Genomic DNA, 20,289 nt, shown 5'->3' with positions numbered 1-20,289 from the left:
GGCAGCCGCGGTGAGCGCGGGCAGCGCCGGGGCCGAGCCGGGGCGGAGCGGGGCCGCGGCCCGACCGCAGCCGCACCTCGGGGCCGCCCCGCCCGCGCTGCGCCCCCGCCGAGCCGCCGCCGCCGCTCTGCCCGCGCCCGGCCCCGCGCCCATTCACATCCCGGCCGTGGGAACCCGGCCCGCCCCACGTGCCCGCCAACGCCGCCGCCCATTGGCCGGGAGGAGGGGAGGGGGCGGGGCTTGGCGCCGAGGCCCCGCCCCGCGGGCGGCCCCGCCCCGCTGGCGGCGCCCCGGACGGCGCGGCCCACGCGTGACCGCCCGCGGCTGCCGCGCCGAGCCCCGCGCACTGCCGAGGCTGTCTGCCGGCCCCGCAGCACCCCTGATCCCCCAACCGCTTCCTCTCCCCTTCTTTCCCCCCTTTTTCCCCCCTTTTTTTTTCCCTTGTTCCCCCCCTTTTTTCCCCTTTTTTTCCTCCCCTTTTTTTCCCTTTTTTTCCCCCTTTTCCCCCCTTTTTTTTCCTTTTTAAATTTTTTTGTTTTGTTTTTTTTTTAATTCGCGCTCACCCCCTCTATTTTTTCCCCCCCCTTCTTTTTCCCCCCCTTTCTTTTTTTTCTCTCTCTCCCTCTTTTTTTTTTTTTTTTTTTCTCTCTCTCCCTCTTTTTTTTTTTTTTTTTTTCCTCTCTCTCTCTCTCTCTCTTTTTTTTTTTTTTGAAAAGCCCCCAAATAGGCTCCATGTGGTTCTGGGTAAAGTCAGCCCCTGGCTTGGCTTTGAAATTGCTTCTGCAATTATGTAAAAGAGCCATTCAGCAACACGGCGGAATTAAAAGCGGTGGAGGGGCTGCTCCCTTTTCTCCGGCGAGCTTCTCATGTTGGCCGGCTCAAAGCCTTTTCCAACACGACGTCTTTGGCGAGGACAAAAGCTGGAACAAAAAAAAAAAAAAAAAGGGGGGAAAGAAAAAAAAAAAAAGCCCCCAAACTTGTAAATTGAACGTCAAGGGAACTTTACACAATTTCAAAGGCCATAAATAATGATAAAGGGACCAGGCGAAGAGGCAAACCCAGGCAATTAATGGAGGTTCCCAAGCAAAGATCAAGTGGTTTGGAAAATAAAATTAAATGCGGGAAAAAAAAAAAAAGAAGAAAAGAGGGAAAGGGGGAAAAAAAAAAAAGAGAAAGGAGGGGAGTTGACTGGGGGTGGGATCCCTCCTGCCTTCGGGAAGTTGAAGTCTTCCCGGGACAATGGTGCCGGCTGTGCCCTGCGCTTGGCTTTGGGGGGTTCTGCCGCCGCGCCCCGCCTCAGAGCGGCTGTGGCCGGGGGGAGCTGCCCCAGAGCCCGGGATCAGCGGGACACCCCGCTCCCGCCCGGCCCCGGGAAGCTCCCGCTGGCCTGCCTGCCGCCCGCTCCGGCCGAGCGACGCCCGTGCGCGCCGGGCAGGGTGGCAGCTGTCGCCAGGGACCGTGCCACCCCCCGTGGCGGGGTCGCCGCCAGCGCTGGGGACAAGCACCGGGCTCCCTAAAGCTCCGCGGGCACGGCCGCGCACCCCCGGGACACCCCAAAAGCGACCCGTGCGGGACCGGGGCCCCACGCTGCCGCCCGGCCCCCCAACATCCCCAAATCCCCTTTCCCGGCGGAAAAGTGTCGCCGCGCTCCCCGAGGGTCGCTTTGTCCCCCAGCCCCCATCCCAGCCCGCTGTGTCCCATGGAAGGGGGGCAGGTTATTCATCGCTCCTGGGCTTTGCTGCCCAGCCCCGGCAGGATTTTGGGGTTCTGCGGAAGGATCCTCCGCGGCGGGAGCAGCTGCGGCTGGCGGCGGCGAGGGACTGTGTGATGTGCGTGCACAAACACTTTCGGGGCCCGTCCCCGACTCGAAGGGACTGGGAAAAGTTGCCTTCTCCGGCTCATTTCCATATGGCCGGGCTCCGTCTTGCGGAGGCCGCCACACGTGCAGCAGCGCGGCGCTCGGGAGCTCTCCCGGCCCCGCGCAGGGTGGCATTTTCCCCGTGGATGCTTCCCGGATGCTTCCTCTCCCATTTTTTTTTCACCCCCTTTCCCAGCCCTCTCCTGCCTCCCTCCCTTCCCACGCAGCACGGACGGACCCGAGCTAAAAAATCCCCAAAAAAACCTGGGAATCCTCGCCGGGAGCAAAGCCAAGCGGGGCAAAAAAAAAAAAAAAAAAAAAAAAAAAAAAAAGGAGAAATCCCTCTTTTTTTTTTTTTTTTTTCAGGGAAGCCCCGCTGGATTGCGGGAAGGGCAGGGATAATTAGGCACGGCAGTGTGTACCAACAGCCAGCTCCTGCAGCTGTTTTTATTGTCAGCCCCCTTCAAAATTTGCCCACAAACAAGTGCCTTTGCAGGACGGCAGCATTATTTCGGGCAAGAATGGGCTTTTTGTTCGGCACATAATTAGCTGATTTTTTTTTTTCTCTCTCCCGGAGGAGGGAAAAAAAACTAAAAACCCAAAAAACCCCATCCAAAGAACTCGGCGATCCCTGATCGTGGCGGGAGCAAGCGGGGCGCGATCGTGCCCGGCAAGCGGAGCAGGAGCGAGGGGAGCCCCCACAGGGCAAAAAGGGGGCGAACCCCAAAGATTTGGTGGAAATCGGCGCTCCAGAGGGTCAGGCTGGGTTTGGGGAACGCTTTCCCCCCCGGCTGGGCCGTGGGGAGGGAGCGGCCCCGGCCCCAGGCGGAGATGCGGCACCCAAAGGCTGCTCCGGGGATGGCGCAGGAGCAGGTGGCTCCTGGCAGGGTTTGTCCCCAAAAAACCCCGCCAGGGGACGAGCAGCAGCCGTGTGGGGGCATCTCGGATGAGTGCGATTCCCTCCCGGTTGTCCTGAAGCCCAGCTCGGGGCAGGGAGGGGACGCAGCTCTGGAGGGAAGGGAGCGCCCAGGGAGGGCTGGGATGGGCTGGAGCCCTTCCAGGGGGGAATGCCCCGGGCACAGCATCCCCCAGCGGGCACCCCCCCGCCTGGCTGGCCTCGGGAGCGCTGCCCATCCTCCCCTGGGCACCCCCGAGAGAGCACGGCTGTGATTTCCAGCAGCTTTCTCCCAAGCAAAACCCGGCTCTCTCCAGCTAATCCTTGCATTTGCCGGGGAAATTTTAACTGCGTGGGAAACGTCACCAAAACCATCAAAACCACCTCACCCTGCGGGGCTTTTAAAGTATTTTAAAATTTTTTTTCCCCCCCCTAGGAAAGGGAGGTGAGCAAGAGAAGAGAGCCTGAGCAGAATTACCCCCAAAAATCAGCGAGCTCCCACTGCCGCAGGTGCGAGCCAAAATCTGGGATGCGGAGGCTCCCACTCCTCCTCCCGCGGGAACGGGAATTCTCCCAGAATTTTGGGAGCTGCAAGCAAGAGGGTGGGAAGGGTGGGAGGGCAGGATTTGCCCCTGGCTGCGCACGGGGGGATGCGCCCCCCGCCCCACGCGTGGAACCCCCTCCTTCCTCCCCCTCCCCTGCTCAGGGGAAAGGGGGAAAAAAAAATAGGAAAGGCAAAACAACCCCCAAAACAAGCCCCAAAACAATCCCCAAACCCCTCATTGGCCGCTGAATCCCATTAACAACTTCGCTTGTCCCCTCTGGACTCCTCCCAGCCCCTCCCGGGGGTTCACCCCACTTCCACTCCACGCTTCTTGGTTTTTAATTTTTTTTCCCTCCATCCTTCCTCCTCCTCCGTCCCTTTTTAACAAACTTGAAGGTGCTCGGGATTTTCGGATAAGGGAAAAAAACAAAACAAAACAAAAAACAGAGGCTAAAAGGGTAAAAAATAACACGGTGCAGGTTAAAAAAAAAAAAAAAAAAAAGAAAGAAAAAAAAATCGACTTCCATAATCCCGGCTCTTATCCCGAAATTCGTTCGGATAATGGCAAATAGGCTATTTCTAAAATTATTTCAAATGGATACATATTTAAACAAGCGGACTCGGAGTATTTTAGGAGCCTTACAGGAGACCTTAATCAAAACACATCGCCACGGAGAGTTCAGCGGTGGCAAACTCCACGCTCCCTCTCGTTCCCGGCTTTTCGTGGAACCGAGTTGGGAAACCCGCCGGTTTAAAAAAAAAAAAAAAAAAAAAAATTAAAAAAAAAAAAATCCCGGCTAAAAGTCTAAAATATTCCCGGGTCAGAGGGGCACCGTCTCATTAAAACCAGCGCGGTCCTGAAACTGCACTGCAGACATTAAAGTGCAGTATTTTTCAATTAGAGCTGACGAATTCAATCAAAATTCCATAGATTAGGATGAAATGAGGCATGGGTCATTTACAGGGGAATTTAATTGCAGAGCCATTAGACAAATAGTATATTTGCCATTCTCACATTATCCATCATTTTAGACATCAATAGAAGGAGCAGCATCTTTACTAATCCAGCAGCACTTCCCAATCTCTGCCTGTAAACACTCCCTTTCCCCATAGCTCCTGATTATATCTGATTTCATTTAAAGCCATGGGGGATTATAAATGTTCCTGCAATCAGGTTCATTAGGACTCCAAAAAAAAAAAAAAAAAAAGAAAAAAAAAGAAAAAAAAAAAAGAAATCTCATTTCTGATTCTTCGTATCGCTTTGCGGATCACCCAGCGCAGCCCGCGCTTAAAAAAAATAAAAATAAAAATATAAATAAATAAATAAATAAATAAATCAAAACGCTGTTTCATTACCGGGGCCACTTCGGGGTTTGATTATCGCCCTGACGAGCCCCTGTTCAGATGGTGAGAGGCAAACTCGGCTTCCCACTGGGATCACCACCCCCCCTGCATCCCGGGGGGGCTCGATCCTGCTCCAGAGGGTCCCCGGGTAGGGAAAAAACACCAGACGGGACGGCAAAACATTTTTTAAAAAATTATTTTTATTTATTTTTCTTTATTTCTTTTTTTTTTTTCTTCCTTCCGGTGGGAGGCTGCGCATCGCTCCTTAATTCTCCCCAGCTCCTTGCAATCAGAGAGGTGTGTGCAGCAGGGCGGGGAATTCCCATTATTTGGAAATTGTTTTGCAGCTGGACCATCGGTGCTTTAATACCGCAGGGTGGGAAAACGAGCAGGAGCAGCCCAACCAGACACACACACACACACACACAGAGAGAGGAAAAAAAAATCCTCTAGGAGAGAGGAAGGTCTCTGACATTTTTTGCCTTAATAGCAGCTTAATATTAAACGTCTTTCATAAAACACGCACATCCAGATCTACTTAAAAAGAAAAAAAAAAAAAAAAAGAGGAGAAAAAGAAAAGGAGAAAAAACACAGAAAGCCTTCATTTCCCCCAAATGTATGGCGTGTGCAGCGCTGTGTTAGCTGCCTCAGTAATTTAATTGGAATGAAACGTGAAAAATGTGTCATTTTTTGAAGAATTTATGCATCGCTTCCTGGAAATCTCATTGTCTTAACTAGCAGCCTACTGTGTTCTGTTTAGCAGGCATAATCGCATTTTTATGTGTCTCCGTATTAGAAGTTAATGTGACCTCCCGTCTTTAGCTGCTGGAAAATAATAATAATAGCCCAAAATATAATAATAATAATAAAAAAAACCCCAAAAAAAACCGAAAAAACGAGCCTTTCCCCGGAACATCTGCATCAAAACAAGGCGCTGCCAGGAAGGAAAAAAATCTAAAAAATCTGTATTTGGGGTGTATATATATATATATATATATGAACCGCCCGCCAAACTTATCAACCCCAGCCCGGAGCATCATCCCACTCGGAGCATCATCATCATCATCATCAGCATCATCATCATCATCATCATCCCACCCGGAGCATCATCATCATCATCACCACCACCATCCCGCCCGGAGCATCCTCCCGCCACCGCGCTCCCCCCGCCGCCGGCAGAGCGGCGCGAACCGAAAGGAGAAGAGCCCCCCGCACCCCCAAAGGGCTCGATTTCTCGAGGAGGCGATTTTTTGGAGGTTTTTTTTGCCCCTAAAATCTCCTTTTCCGGCTGTTTTTGGGGGGCCCCGGCTGCCCCCGACGGCCGGGCAAAGCGCGCCCCCTGCCGGCCGCGGGGAGCCGCGCACCCCCCCCCACGTGTGTCCCCTTCCCACGGCCACCCCCTGTCCCCCCTGTCCCCCCGTGTCCCCTCCTGTCCCCCCGTCACCCCCTGTCCCTCCCCTCACCCCCTGTCCCCTTCTGTCCCCCTCCCTGTCACCCCTTGTCCCCTCCTGTCCCCCTTGTCCCCCCCATCCCCCCATCCCCCCTGTCCCCTCCTGTCCCTCCCTGTCACCCCTTGTCCCCTCCCGTCCCCCCTGTCGCCCCCTGTCCCCCCAACCCCCTGTGTCCCCCCTGTCCCCTCTGAGGTGCGTTCCCCCCCCACCGTTCTGGATTTGGGGTTTTTGGGTGTCCTGGGGGGATTCTCAGTGTCGTCGTCCCCCCCCCCCCCCCCGCGCACACGGAGGTACAAGGTGACAAGGATGAAAGGAGCGGCAAAACTGAGCTTGGCTCGGTTCAGCCGGGGGGGGACGGCTCAGCCAGGAGGGGTTTGGCCCGAATCCCCGACAATTCCCACCAAAACGAAGCGCGGAGCCCAACAGCCGCGGGAAGGTCACGGGGAATTGGGATGGGGCCTCCCCCGAGGGGCACAAAATGTTGGGGACACGGGCAGGGCTGGCAGTGCTTCGCCATCCCCGGAGGGCGAGGGAAGTTGTGGAAGCAGCAGGTGGAAGATGGGAGAGGGGAAGAATCCCTTTTCCTCCTCATTTCTGTGCTCCAAAGGCAGCTGCTCTGGGAGCCAGGGATGCCAAGTCCAGCCAAACATGAGAAATGAGTTATCCATATCTATCTATATCTATATCTATATCTATATCTATATCTATATCTATATCTATATCTATGTGTGTATATATATATGTGTCTATATATACACATATATATGAAAAAATTATTATATTTAAAAATTATATATAAAAATTTATATATAAAATAAATAGATAAAATAATTTCAATATAATATATTTATATAAAATTATATATAAAGTATATAAAATTTTATAAATATAGAATATATTCTCTATATTTATTTATACACATATATATGAAACATATTATATTAAAATTATATATATAATTTATATACAAAATAAATAGATAAAATTATTTTAATATAATATATTTATATAAAATTGTATATAAAGTATATATAATTTTATAAATATAGAATATATTCTCTATATTTATATATCAAAAATATATACATGTATGTGTATCTATACATATATGTATATATATATATACAATTAAATACAATATGTGTATTTTTATAAATATATACATGTGCATATATGTATATATGGGTATATATATATTTATATACATATATATATATATAATTTTATATACAATTTTATGTGTTTTTTTTTAAACCAAAACCAAGTGTAATTCAGCACTGGAAGCATTCTGGGGAGCGCCGTGGCAGGAGGACAGCTGTTCTCCCAAGGGATGCCCGTCTGCACGTCCTTTGGCCCAGCAGGAATTAACCTGGGGAGCCTGAGGCTGTGGGAGAAACAAATCCTGGCTCCTCCTGGTCCCTTCGGCCAGGTCACTGTGGGAAATAATGAAAACCCAAACTCCACAGTTTTGGGTTTTCCAGCCCCCTGCTGTGCCAGCCTGGGGACAGTGGCAGGCACAAGGGCTGCGGGAGGGGCTGCGAGGTGCAGGGAGCTGTGTCACCCGGCTGCATGGAATAGCCACAACGTTCTTGGAGGCTCCTACATTCACAAAAATTGAATTTTAAATCTATTTTAGGCTCTTTATTAATGCCACTGGACTTTGCATCCTGCTGAGGGCTTCTACACAGCATCTCTGCTCGTGCCACTCCTGGGTGGGATTTATCCCAGGGGATTTGATGCTCACCTGGGCTGGTTTGGTCCCCTGAGCTGGTTTGGTCCCCTGAGCTGGTTTGGGTCCCCTGGGCTGGTTTGGTCCCCCGGGCTGGTTTGGGTCCCCTGGGCTGATTTGGGTCCCTTGAGTTGGTTTGGATCCCCTGGGCTGGTTTGGGTCCCCCAGGCTGGTTTAGGTCCCCTGGGCTGGTTTGGGTCCCCTGAGCTGATTTGGGTCCCCCGGGCTGGTTTGGGTCCCTTGAGCTGGTTTGGGTCTGAGCTGGTTTGGGTCTGAGCTGGTTTGGGTCCCCTGGGCTGGTTTGGGTCCCCTGGGCTGATTTGGTTCCCCCGGGCTGATTTGCGTCCCCCGGGCTGGTTTGGTCCCCCGGGCTGGTTTGGTCCCCCAGGTTGGTTTGGGTCCCTTGAGCTGATTTGGGTCCCCCAGGCTGGTTTGGGTGCCCTGGGCTGGTTTGGGTCCCCTGGGCTGGTTTGGGTTCCCTGCCCTGTCCTTCCCTTCCCACACCTGAGCACCCCCGCTGCTTTGCAGGGATCCTCTACGATCAGCATGACTCCTACCAGCCACTAATCATTTTATTACTCTTTATAATCTACTTAAAGCAGAATTAGAAGGGGGGGAGGGAAATAAGCCTATACAAATTTCCAGGCAAAAGCACATCTCAGTCCTGGGAAAACAGCCGTCCATCCACCACGGCACGCGGTGACCCCGGCAGACACGGATGCTCCTGTGCTCCATGGATGTGCTCCTGGATGGATCTGCTCCCTCACAGCACCACTCCCTGGGGCTCCAGCAGCAGGAAGTCCCTCAGGGCCGCGGGCACGGGCAGCAGGGGGACGAGGGAGTGGCACTTGTTCCCAAGGTGTGCCCGGATGGCGGCGCGGCACAGGTGCTGCAGGCTCCGGGCCGTGCCCGCCAGCCCCAGCAGCGACTCGTAGAACGGCTGGTGCTGCTGCAGAGAGGGGACAATGCCAGCGTCACCCAGCTGTGGTTGTGATAGTTTATGAAAATCCCTTTGCTAGGATTTTCTTCTCCTGAGAAGCTGAAGGGCCTCAGCTTCAAGTGTAAACAATTTATCTGCTGCTGTGGGATGCAGCAGGTGCTTCCTCCATTGGTCAGTGTGGGATGTTTCTGCTTGGTGGCCAATCCAGGAGGCAGCAGCTCTCGGACTCTCTGGGAGTCACAGAACTTTGTTATTCATTCCTTTCTATTCCTGTCTCACCTTCTGATGAATCTTTTCTCTCTGTTCTTTGTAGTATAGTGATAGTGTGGTCTTTTTTAATGTAATATTTATCATAATATAATAAATCAGCCTTCTGAAATGGAGTCAGGATCTCTCCTTCCCTTCACCAAGTCCTGACTGCCCAGAAGACCCACGGCAATACCCAGCTGGGATCACACCTTTCCTGGCTGCCAGAGAAGCTGGAGGTGTTTAGGGGTGAAGGTTGGAGGGAGGGAGGGAAGGAGCCCAGGTGTGGCTGTGGGTGCAGGGTCCAGGCACTGACACAGGGAGAGGGTGGGTGAGGGATTCTGGAATTCTCCTGTGGAACTGGGACCTCGTGGACTGGAATTCTCCTGTGGAATTGGGACCTCGTGGACTGGAATTCTCCTGTGGAATTCTCCTGCAGAAGCACCTTGGGGGAAGCCAGCCTTGGGGAGGGTGCAGCAGCACCCCACAGAAAGCTGATGTAGAAGAGAGCCTGTTCCTGAGGGAACGGGGAGACAAAGCAGGGGTGGGCTGTGCAGCCTCGGCCTTTCCTTAATTTTGGGGAAAAAAATCCTTTCTCCCATTCCTTAGAACACCCTGAAGGCTTTGTTTGCGTTCCAGCTGTCCCTCACAGCCTGTGGGGCCAGGAGCCATCCCAAATGCCTGTGGGGCCAGGAGCCATCCCAAATCACTCCAGAGTGGACTGGCTGTACCTGTTGCATATCCAAGGAGGAGCTTTTCCCAAAAAAACGAGGGATGTGGGCTCCTGCTGGGAAGTGCCCTGGCTCCAGGCTCACTTCCAGAGGCTGAGAGTGGATTTTACGGCTGGCTGGGGCAGGGATGTGTGGCCTGAGGATGGTGGAGCTGAAAGGATGCAAACCTGGAGGGATCAGGTGTGTGGTGCTGCTCTAGGGAATATTCCTTTTGTTTTTCCTCCATCCAAGTGAAGTCTGGGTGGGGGGAAAAAACCACTCTGTGGGGAAAAGAAACCCCAGTTCTGTGGAGAAACACCCTCCTTGGGTCTCAAGCCAGCAGAGCTGCCTCACCTGGAACACCTCCTCTGGCACAGCCTCAGCCCACTCCTGGGACACTGGGATTTGGGAGTAGGAGTTGAAGAGGACCTCGATGACCTCCGGCACGGCCGCGCAGGATTTCAGCACCTGTGCAGGGAAGGTGGCAGGGCTCAGACAGAGAGGCAGGGCCAGAGGGGACAACAGCCACCTGCTGCAGCCAGGGTTTGTCCCACCCCACCCCGCTCCAGGCTGGGATAGCCCCGCGTCGGGATGGGGCAGGCATGGGGCTTCTCCTGGTGCCTTTTGGAGCAGTGGGAAGTCCCACCCTGCTGAGGCATTTCTTCCTCTGGATGCAGAGCTCCTCGCTCCTTATTTACATTTTGGCTTGTGCCTGACAAGGCAGGATAATGTTTTCTTTATGGTTTGATGTAAAATCAATGGAACGCAGAGCCACGAGGCAGCTCACGAGCCAAGCCCGTCTCTGATATTCCCTAGGCAGGGAAAAACCCCGGTGAGCCGCTCCGGCTCCATCCTGCCCTTCTGCTGGGCCTTCACCTCCCTCACTCCCCAAGCCCTGCCCACACTGGGAAGCCCTCCCGAATTCCCCCACACCTTTAGATGTCCCAAATCTCCCAGCCTCAAGCCCCCCGGGGTGCGAGGCGCTCTCCGGGCGCCCTTTCGGGGCCGGTACCTTGCCGAAGGCCGGGGGCCAAATCTTCCGGGAGCCGTGGTTGAGCAGCAGCTGCACGGCGCGGTGGGGCCGCCGCTCCGGGTGGGCAGCAGCGGCCTGCAGGGCCCAGCCCAGCGGGGACACGCCGTCGTAGTCGATGGCGTTGGCGTCGGCGCCGCGCCGCAGCAGCAGCCGCACCAGCTCGGCGTTGGCCGCCCCGCAGGCCCGGTGCAAGGGCCGCCGCCAGCCCTCATCCCGGGCCTCCACGTCGGCGCCGTGGGCCAGCAGCAGCTGGAAAAGCTCCAGGGAACGGTCGCCCGCGGCCGGGGCCTGCCCGCAGAGCACGCCCAGGGCCGTCTCCTGGCGCGCGTTGCGGGCGTCGACGCGCGCACGGCGGCGCAGGTAGAGGCGGGCGTGGTGGCAGAGTCGATGCCTGGCGGCCACGTGCAGGGCCGTGTCCCCTCCCGCCTCGCTCGGCAGCTCCACGGCCGCCCCGCGCATCAGCAGCAGCTTGGCACACCTGCGGGAAGGGGTTTCAGGGGCGGTCTGGGTTGAGCCATGAGGGACGGTGGGGTGGGAGGAGGTGTGGGGTGAGGGGGGAAGTCGTGCTGGAGCTGGGGTTGCGGCACTCGGGGATTTTGGGAGGGAGCAGCACAGGCTGGGTGGGGTCGCACTGTGCCCTGGTGCCCTCCAGAGGGAGGGCAGCGGGGGTTTGGGCAATATCTCCCTCTGCCCCTTGACCAGGGTCATGCATGGATGGTCATCCTTGACCCTCCTGGACTGTCCTTGAATACCTTGACGCTCCTTGACCATCCTTGACTGCCTTCAACTATCCTTGGCCATCCTGACCATCCTTGACTGTCCTGGACCATCCCTGACCACCTGGATCTCCCTTGACCATCCTCGACTATCCTGGACCATCCTTGACCATCCCTGACCATTCCTGAACCCCCTGACCATCCTAGGCCTACTTGCTTGGATATAAAAATGGATTTCCCTTCTCCCTTGGAGGGACCCCAACACTTTTGTTGTGCTCCTGCTCCAGAGGATTGTGTTTTCACAGATCCACAGAACATCCCGAGCTGGGAGGGACCCACAAGGATCACGGAGCCCAAGGGAGGAGCACCAAACTTTAACCGCTCCTGCCTCTCTAATTTTCATATTTTCTTTCAGCTCAGGAGTCACTGGAGCCCTGGGTGAGGGTCTGGGCTGACACAGAAGCAGCTCGAGGGGGAGAGAAGTCGCAGCCTGGTCCTTCCAGCAGCAGGGATGGGGAAGAAGAGGAACCCCAGGGAGGAAGGACAGCACCAGGATATTGCTTGTTTTTCCTGGCCCAGGGGAATGCTAACGTGTGTGGGGAAAATATCAATAATAAAATATTTATTATTATTATTACTACTACTACTACTACTACTAATAATAATAATAATAAACACTTGACTTTTTTGGACCTGCCTCATCACCTCCCCAAGGACTTGCTGGGAGGATTTTCACTGTCCTTGGCAGAGCAGAATCTACAAACACCTCCCTGAGCTGCTTTCCCATGCACCTCAAGCCTGAGATACCAGGAAAGATCCCTTCAGGATCTTTTCCTGCACCTCCCAGAGGTGCCAGCCCTCACCAGAGGCTCCACCACGGATGCTCTGCTTGGGGTGTGGCTGCCTGAGAGTGGATTTAGGTGGGGTTGTGCCATTCCCAAAATCCTCGGATCCCTACTTTCCAATTTCATTTTTTGCACTAGGATGCTGAATCCCTTTCTTCAGGAGTGTTTTTTCTCCCTGAGGCTTTTTTGGGGCTCGCTGGCTGCTGTTGGAGGGGATCCCTTGGACACTCAGTCTCTTTTATTGGTCTTGACCATCCTTCTCAGCAGGGAATTTGTAGCCCTGATTATAATTGTTCTCCTGGGACCTCTCCAGAGCAGCTTAATCCTGATGTCACAGGAGCTCTGCACCCTAAAACAACACGTTCAGGGCAAACCAATGATGGTTCTGCAGGGAAAAATGGGAAAAAATATTGCTGACTTGGCTGCAAAAATGCAGCAGCCTAGCCTGTGAGGAAAATCCCCTTTTGTCCTGTTTTTATTATTTTTTTTGGGAGTAGATCATGCCTAAAGCATTCCCAGGCAAGGAGGCAGCTTTGCCTTGGCACAAACATTGCCCTGGTTTGGGTAAGAGCGCCAAGGCTGAAGATTTCCACCTGCACAGGCAGCACAGAGGGATTATCCTTCAGCAGAGCCAGCGGCTGCACCCAGCCCAGAACCCTCACTGTGCCCTGGGCTTTTCCCTTACAGAGAATCCCGCCCTGGCAGCTCAGTTCCTCTTCATCTCCTGCTAGACATCCCCAGTATTCTCCTGTGGAAAGGCCATCCCTCCCAGAGGCTGCATCCCTGGAGGGTTTTTCCTTTTGGTTATCAAGTGCTGGAAGAAACCCAAGCTGCTTTATCTTGGATTTTCCCCCTGGGCGCTCCTCCCTTGGCACAGAGGGAACGTTGGCAGGGAGTTGTGAACAAGGCAAGATCTCTTCCAGTGAATGGAAAAGCCTGGGAGGAGCCTTTGCCTCCTGTTTGGATATCTGGGCATCAGCAGGTTCTGGGTAGATGCTCCTGTTAACCTCTAAAATCTCTGCGGATGAATCCACGAGCTCCAGCACTTCCCCGGCATTTCTGGCTTCCTGTACGTTCATTCACAGCCTGGTTGTTGCCACCAGATTGGACTAAAATCCCATTAAATAAGGCCCAGCAATGGCTTGCTGCTTTTTAAAGGGCTCCTCTCCGATTTTCTGGGAATCCTGAAAGAGCATGCTGAGTTCAGCTTTCTGTTTATCTCAGCAGAAATTCGGTGGCAAAACGAGTAACTTTGTTTTCCGTCCAGCCCGGTGCCTAATTTTGACTGATTTAAACTCACTTCCCAGGCATTCCCAACCCATTTGCAGGTGATGGGTGACATCCCCTTGCTTGGGCAAGTCACTTCTTAAGGTAAAGGAAATTTGGGGGTGAGTGGTGCTGGCGCTCCACCTTCACCCTGCCCTGGGCTCCTGGATCAAATGGAATGGGAGAAAATTATTTGGGATTGATTTTTTTTTTTTTTTTTTTTTTACCTCTTCACCCATCAGAGAGTCAGGGCAGGATGTGCCCGTCCTCCTCATGCCAGGATGGCTCCCACTGGCTGGGATGAAAACCGCCCAGGCTGGGAAAGTGGGATTTGTTAGACATGGGATGCGGAGAACAACCAGCAGGAGGAGCAGGAGATTGGGGCAGCGGAGGCTGCAGGGACATTCCCGTCCCAAAAACCCACTCAGGCCCCAGTTTCCTTGAGGAAAAACCTCCTGTTTGTTTTTCCCTCCCGTCCCCGGGTTCGGAGCGAGGTTTGTCTGTGAAAGCCCTCATTTTGTCACGTCTCAGAGGGCCGGGCCAGCCCTGTGGCTGATTTTGGGCTCTTCATTTCTCTGTCAGGACACAGTCAGGAGCTGCTCTTGCCCAGCTTCCCAAAACGATGGCTCCAAACGCTCTGAGTGCTGTATTTGGCAAGGCTGAACAGAGCAGAGGATGAGGTTTAGCACTAGATGATGCTAAATGCTGGCTTTTCAAATCCCTGGGCTTTTTTTTTCCTTGCAGTGCTGCTCACTTCCCACAGCCTCAGGGGCAGAGGGCCCAGGGTGATGCTGGAACAGCTGGAGGGTGCCTGGGGCTGGCTCCTCTGGGCCAGTACCCATTTCCCTGGCTTTTGGGAGCCTTGTCTTGGCCTTTTTAGGCTCCTGCCTTCCTGCTCAGCTCCTGTTTCCTGCTCATTCCTCCCATTCCCCCTGTCCCTGGTGCTTGCTCCCCATCCCAGTGCTCCTCGCGCGGAGCCCCTCGGATGCTGCCTGAGCTCCTGCATTGACTCATCCCACCTTCATCCCCCACCCCTCGGCTCTGGAGGCTCGGAGGAGGTGGAGAGCTCTGCTTCCAGCTCCCAGGGTGGAAGGAGGGCTCGGAGAAGGGAATGGCTCAGCTGGAAGCAGGGGTGACACCTTCTTGTCCCACCCCTTGGCTTCCCAGAACTCTTTCCTCACCGAGCTCTTTCCGTAGGTGCGAGGCTGGAGAAGGGAAATTCCTCTCCAGGCAGGCTCTCCCTGGCCACGAGGGAAGCCTGGGACGTTCAGGGAGATCTGAAGGAGGGCTCTCCAGATGTTCAGCATCCCTTCCTGCCGTGATGGGAGGCAGGAGCCGTGTCCTGCATCCCTGCCAGGCGCCTTCCCAGCGCCCCGCGCCCGCTCTCCCCTCCCCTCCCCGCCGCCGAGCCTCTTCCTCTCCCCCTCAATTATTTTTATTTTATTTTTTTTTTCGGGGTGCCAATAAAGGCAGGCTCCTTTAATCATCCCCAGCTTTAAGAGGGAAAAGGGAGAGCGCCAGGGAGAGAGTGCAGTGAATTTAGAGACTCATCTTACCCCACCATGTTAATTATCTCGGCTGTAAAAAAGAGGTCAAGGAGAGGAACTCTACTAAATAGGCCGACGTTGGCATGAACAGCTCCTAAAGTGAAGAAGGTAAGACTGAACTTTACTGGAACTTTTTTTTTTCCATCTCTTCAAAAAGCTCCTAGATTAAAGCTCTGATATCCTTTTTGTTGAAATCTCATGGATTCTGAAGCTCAAATGGCTGGAAGGAAGCCCAGATAATTTTTTTTTATCCCAGTCACTGAGAGGCTCAAAGGTTTTAAGTCCTGCCCCCATGGTGAATTGCCGAGTATATGGGAATACAGAAGAACCTGGCACATAGGTGTTCTGGCCATTGTTATCGAGAGGGAGAAAAATAAAATAGCTCTCTATGTAGGTCAATGACCTGCTCTTTGTTGTCAGTAAAAAATTAAGGATGACCTAAAATCTACTACTCGATGAAAAAAATAATAAAATAAAAAAAAAGGAGGCGAGGTAAAGTAGTCTCCCCCTAATCAAAGAGGAAATGTTTGTGTTACCCAAAGCTTGACCTCCTCAGTCTCTAACTTTAGCAAAGTCTTTGCTATTGAAAAAGCAGTGGTCGAAACCTCAAACCCTGTCTGAAATGTCTATTAATTTTTGATCTTTCAAGGGAGTTGGCTCAGTTATTGTAGAAGCCCCCGTAGCGCCGGGCGCCGTAGTTAAGGGGCTCGCAGCATTTCCATTATAAAGCCCCAATATTCCAGGCCTTACAACTCAGCTGTTGCCACCTCGGGGCTGTCTGATCCCCTTGGTGGCTGTGCTGGCTCACCTGCCATCCCCCTCTGCCTTCCAAGGGAACGGAACATGCAAATCAGTGAGAGCAGATCCGTTTTCCAATACATCCACATAAAACAGTATTTTTTTTTCCAAGCTTGGAAGCAAAGCCAGGGCACCTGGACCTCTGTGGTCCAGGAGATCCTCTGCATGCCCTGGGGTGGTTTGGTGGCCCCATCTCGTCGGGGGGAGAAGCCTAAAATCAGGGAAGCGCTGGGGTTTTAGGGTGGGGCTGGAGGATGAGGTTGAAGGTGTAAAGGGAGCTCAGGTGAAGGAATTAAAGGCAGCTCTTGTGAATCCCAGAGCTGCCTGAAGCATCCTCCCTCTCCCACCTCGCTCCTTCCAGCCCTCACGGCACCAAGGATGCCTTGGATTCATCCCTAGATTTTTTTGGGCTGAACTAGGAGTTGATTAATACCTGGTTTTTGGATGTCGTGCAGAGACTCTTACTGATAAGCAGGGATCAAACCTTTCCCTCTCTGGCTGCTTCCCTGCTCCAGAACTCTCTCCCTGTGTCGTGGTCCGTGATATGCTGGAACCTTGCTTTCACCACCTACTTCCAGGTAATCTTGCCTGCCTGGAGGGGAGAGGGTGGGAGCCAGGCTGGCTTTTCAGGGAAGCTGGCAGGTGATGGAATTCACTGTGGCCCTGAGCACTTTCATCAGGATAATATCAAGTGGCTGAGCTCTTTATAAAAAAAAAAAGGAAAATATCCCGATTCCATGTGTCTAACTATCCAGGCACCTAAAGTCCTACAGAAACATATTTTTCTTTATTTTTCCATACTTTTCCAGGCAATTTTTGTGCTCATCTGTGTGACGCTGATCCAGGGTGGAATGTGGGTGCACATGGAGGAGCCTCAGCCCTGCCTGTGAACCAAGAGGGATCCCTACGTGGCTTGTGTGGGGTGAGGGGGTGGGATCATTGCTCCAAATCCCATAAATCCACCCTGAGCATCTCCTGGGGGAAGTGTGCAGGATCTGGGCTGCAGGACTTACTGATTTTAGGGGAAATAGTCAGGAAAGAGGAAGAAGGAAAGGCTGAGGCTGGGTTGCTCCTGTGCATGTGGAGAAGACTTAGGCTGTGCAATGTGCCTGGCACCAAAATGCCCTTTTTTTTTGTCTCTGCTGTAGCAGTGGGGAGATGTGGGAGCGTGTGGGAAGCCTTGTCATGGATCATGGCATCTTTTTTGCTTCATGGCATGTTTTTTGCTTCCCACAGGCAGAACTCCTGGGCTGCATGCACAAGGGATGCACAGCAAGGTTATCACGGAATCCCTGGATGGTTGGGGTTGGAAGGTTTGGGTGGAAGAGGTTTTACAGAGACTTCTGTGAGCCAGGGAGAAGTTTGAGAAGAGGATCCATGTATGAGAAGAGGATCCATGTTTGCCCCTGAAAGAATTCCCTACCAAGGTCGTTGACAGAGAAACCAAGAAAGAAAGAAGGATAAATAAGAGAATAAATAAGAGAAACCTGCAACTGCCTATTCCGATAATTGTGGCATTCACATTCTCTGAAAAAAATCCCTTCACTCAGGGCTTTTCTCCTGGGAAGCTGAGGAGCCTCAGAGAAAAGGAAAACAATTCTGATCTCATTTGCTTCTCCTGTGTTGTGCTCCTGTGGAATGTGTTTGGGGATTGTTCACCCACAGGTGATTGTTTCACTGCATTCTGCTGTGAGCTGTTTTGCCTCTTTGGCCAATCAGGGCCAAGCTGTGTCAGGACTCTGGAAAGAGTCACGAGTTTTCATTATTATCTTTTTAGCATTCAGTAAGTGTCCTTTCTGCATTCTTTAGTATAGTATAGTATTCTTTGATATAATGTAAGATAGTATAATAACGTAATAAATTAGCCTTCTGAGAACATGGAGTCAGATTCATCATTCCTGCCTTCGTCAGGGCATTCCCCACAAATACAATAAATAATCACTTTGTTTGTCTCTTCTAACCAATGAGTAAAGTGTAAACTTCTGAGCTTTGTAAGAATGTAGAAAAAGCATGCATGCTAAAACAAAACCAGTTTGAAGCCACCTGGAAATGGAGTGCGTTGCTTTGTATTGTCTCCACCTCAACTATGACAGAAGGGACCTCAAAGCCAAACCCATCCCACCCCATGCCAGGGCAGGGACACCTCCCAGCATCCCAGGCTGCTCCAGGCCCCATGCCAGCCCCATGCAGGGCAGCCCCAGCAGCAGTGCCGTCCTGTCCTTACCGCAGGGAGTCCTGCGAGGTGCAGAGGTGCAGCGGGGCCGCGCCCTGCTCGCTGCGCGCGTTGGGCTGGGCCCTGTACTCCAGCAGCAGCTCCACGCAGTCGCTGTGCCCCCCCAGGCAGGCCTGGTGCAGGGGTCCCTGTCCCCCCGGGGCCAGGTTGGGGTCGGCCCCGCGGCGCAGGAGGTGCCTCAGGCAGTCGGAGTGGCCGTGGCACGCGGCGAGGCACAGAGGGGTGCTCAGCTCCAGCCGCTCCTCCAGCGCCCACAGCCCTGCGGGACACGGGAACGGGGTGTGGCATTCACATCCTCTGAAAAATCCCTTCGCCCAGGGTTTTTCTCCTGGGAAGCTGAGAAGCCTCAGAGAAAAGGAAAACAATTCTGATCTCATTTGCTTCTCCTGTGTTGTGCTCCTGTGGAATGTGTTTGGGGATTGTTCACCCACAGGTGATTGTTTCACTGCATTCTGCTGTGAGCTGTTGTGGCTCTTTGGCCAATTGGTGCCAAGCCGTGTGGGGACTCTGGAAAGAGTCACGAGTTTTCATTATTATCATTTTAGCATTCAGTAAGTGTCCTTTCTGCATTCTTTAGTATAGTATTCTTTAATATAATATCGTATCATAAAGTAATAAATTAGCTTTCTGAGAACATGGAGTCAGATTCATCATTCCTGCCTTCGTCGGGACATTCCCAGCAAATACAAAAAAGGGGGCTCTGATTGCACCTGGTTCAGTCCTGCCCCTGCACTCCCATCCCCTGCCCAGCAGCCTGGTGGCTGAGGCAGCTCCTGACAGGGCTTTTCCCATTTTTCTCTGGCAGCTTTAGGGGCTGCTCGCGCTCGGTGGCTCTGGCTGCAGTTGGCAGGAGGGGAAACAAAACCCCCCAGTGTGTGCTCATCCAGGTGTGTGCTCATCCAGGAGTGGGATTCCAGGTGGAATCAGCTGGGCAAGCCAACGCCCTGCTGGCTGCCAGGGCACGCAGCCCCACATGCAAGTGGCTGGCAGGAGCTAAAGGCAGCCCAGAATTCCCCAGGAAAGGAAAAGCTGTCTTTGCTGGGAGTGAAGGCACCCAAGCCAGGTGGGAGCGTGTTGGGAGGATGGTGGAGGGCTGAGCTTGGGATGTGCTGGGTTTGGGATGAGCCAGAGTGGGGAATTGCACTTCCCAGCAGCTCCAGGACCTCCTGGACCATCTCCTGAGCACCTGGGGCCATGGGGAGCATCACCTGAGGAGGTACCACCATCCCGAGGGCATCTTATCCCTCCTTGGGCTGTAAGCCCTCCTGAAAGCATTCCCAAAATACAGAGTATCTAATCCCAGCCTGAAAAAATCATGTGGATGCACAGAGTTTACACTTCCACTGGGTTAGTAGGTGCAGAAGAGAAGAAAATATTAAGAGTGATGAATATTAATGGCCAGAACTGTGGGCTAGCCAGAAACCTTGGGCACACTTTAGGCACCGAGATGCGCTGCACCTCTCCTGTTTAGGGTTAGTAAATTCCCACTGATTTCACTTTCCTGGCCTGGCCTTCAAAGGAAAGGTACCTGAGAGTCCATAGGAGGCTTGGCTTTTCACCTGCCACTCCAGCTGGTTTTTACTGATCTCAAAGACCAGGTTGACATCTTGGTGGTATCTCTCAGTCAGGACCTGCAGGCTCCTCAGGTCTCCTGTGACCAGGGCTGTGTAGAACCTGGCGATGGGAGCACGAGGTGCCAGGGGATGCTCCGGGTCCAACTTGGAGGAAATCCTCAGCTTTCCTGTCCCAGCTCCCGGTGCCTCGCTCATGCCAGTGCTTCCTGGTGTGCAGGTCCTGCCTGGGGGGATGGCCAGGCTTTTATAGCTCATTGGTTCCATCCTCTTGGCTCATTCTCTAATTTTAATCCAGTCCAGGCTCTGTTGTGGAGTATTTATAACTCCAGAGGGGTTGGGGCATGATGGACACGGGGTACAATGAGGGTCAGGTGGTCACTGGGCCACGCTGCAGCAGCATCTCTTGGATGAAATTGCTGGATTATTTGGAGGCTCCAACTTGGGACAGAGGTGTTTAGGCTGGGAGGAAAACAGTGCCTAGTGTTTAGGAAACTAAAAAAAAAAAAAAAAAAAAAGAAAAGGAAATTTAGGAAATTTAGTCAACTGCTGTCTGTCCATCC

The 20,289-nt window shown here is 53.0% G+C and overlaps 1 protein-coding gene across 2 annotated transcripts; it reads right to left on the bottom strand.

Moving 5' to 3' along the window:
• Nucleotides 1–8,350: 8,350 nt before the first annotated feature.
• On the bottom strand, nt 8,351–20,013 carry ASB18 (ankyrin repeat and SOCS box containing 18). Of its 2 annotated transcripts, none has more exons than XM_038143369.1 (5): nt 19,684–20,013; nt 18,147–18,414; nt 10,730–11,228; nt 10,072–10,185; nt 8,351–8,770 (listed from the first exon to the last, which is right to left on the bottom strand). In XM_038143369.1, exons 1-5 carry the CDS (start codon nt 19,991–19,993, stop codon nt 8,585–8,587), a joined length of 1,377 nt encoding a protein of 458 aa, XP_037999297.1. In that variant the 5' UTR covers nt 19,994–20,013; the 3' UTR covers nt 8,351–8,584. The 2 variants fall into 2 exon arrangements, with proteins under 2 accessions (XP_037999297.1, XP_037999298.1); XM_038143370.1 differs by having other exon boundaries at nt 8,351–8,767.
• Between the last annotated feature and the right edge of the window lie 276 nt (nt 20,014–20,289).

Source organism: Motacilla alba, chromosome 7 (genome assembly GCF_015832195.1).
Source record: "Motacilla alba alba isolate MOTALB_02 chromosome 7, Motacilla_alba_V1.0_pri, whole genome shotgun sequence".
Classification (NCBI taxonomy): domain Eukaryota; kingdom Metazoa; phylum Chordata; class Aves; order Passeriformes; family Motacillidae; genus Motacilla; species Motacilla alba.
This window is presented reverse-complemented; position numbering and strand designations above follow the sequence as displayed.

Coding starts and splice junctions, on each gene's coding strand:
- ASB18 (XM_038143369.1), bottom strand. CDS start 19,993: ATGGAACCAATGAGCTATAAAAGCCTGGCCATCCCCCCAGGCAGGACC. Junction 18,415..19,683: donor AGCCTCCTATGGACTCTCAG/GTACCTTTCCTT, acceptor CGTGTCCCGCAG/GGCTGTGGGCGCTGGAGGAG. Junction 10,186..10,729: donor GGCCCCCGGCCTTCGGCAAG/GTACCGGCCCCG, acceptor TTCCCTGCACAG/GTGCTGAAATCCTGCGCGGC.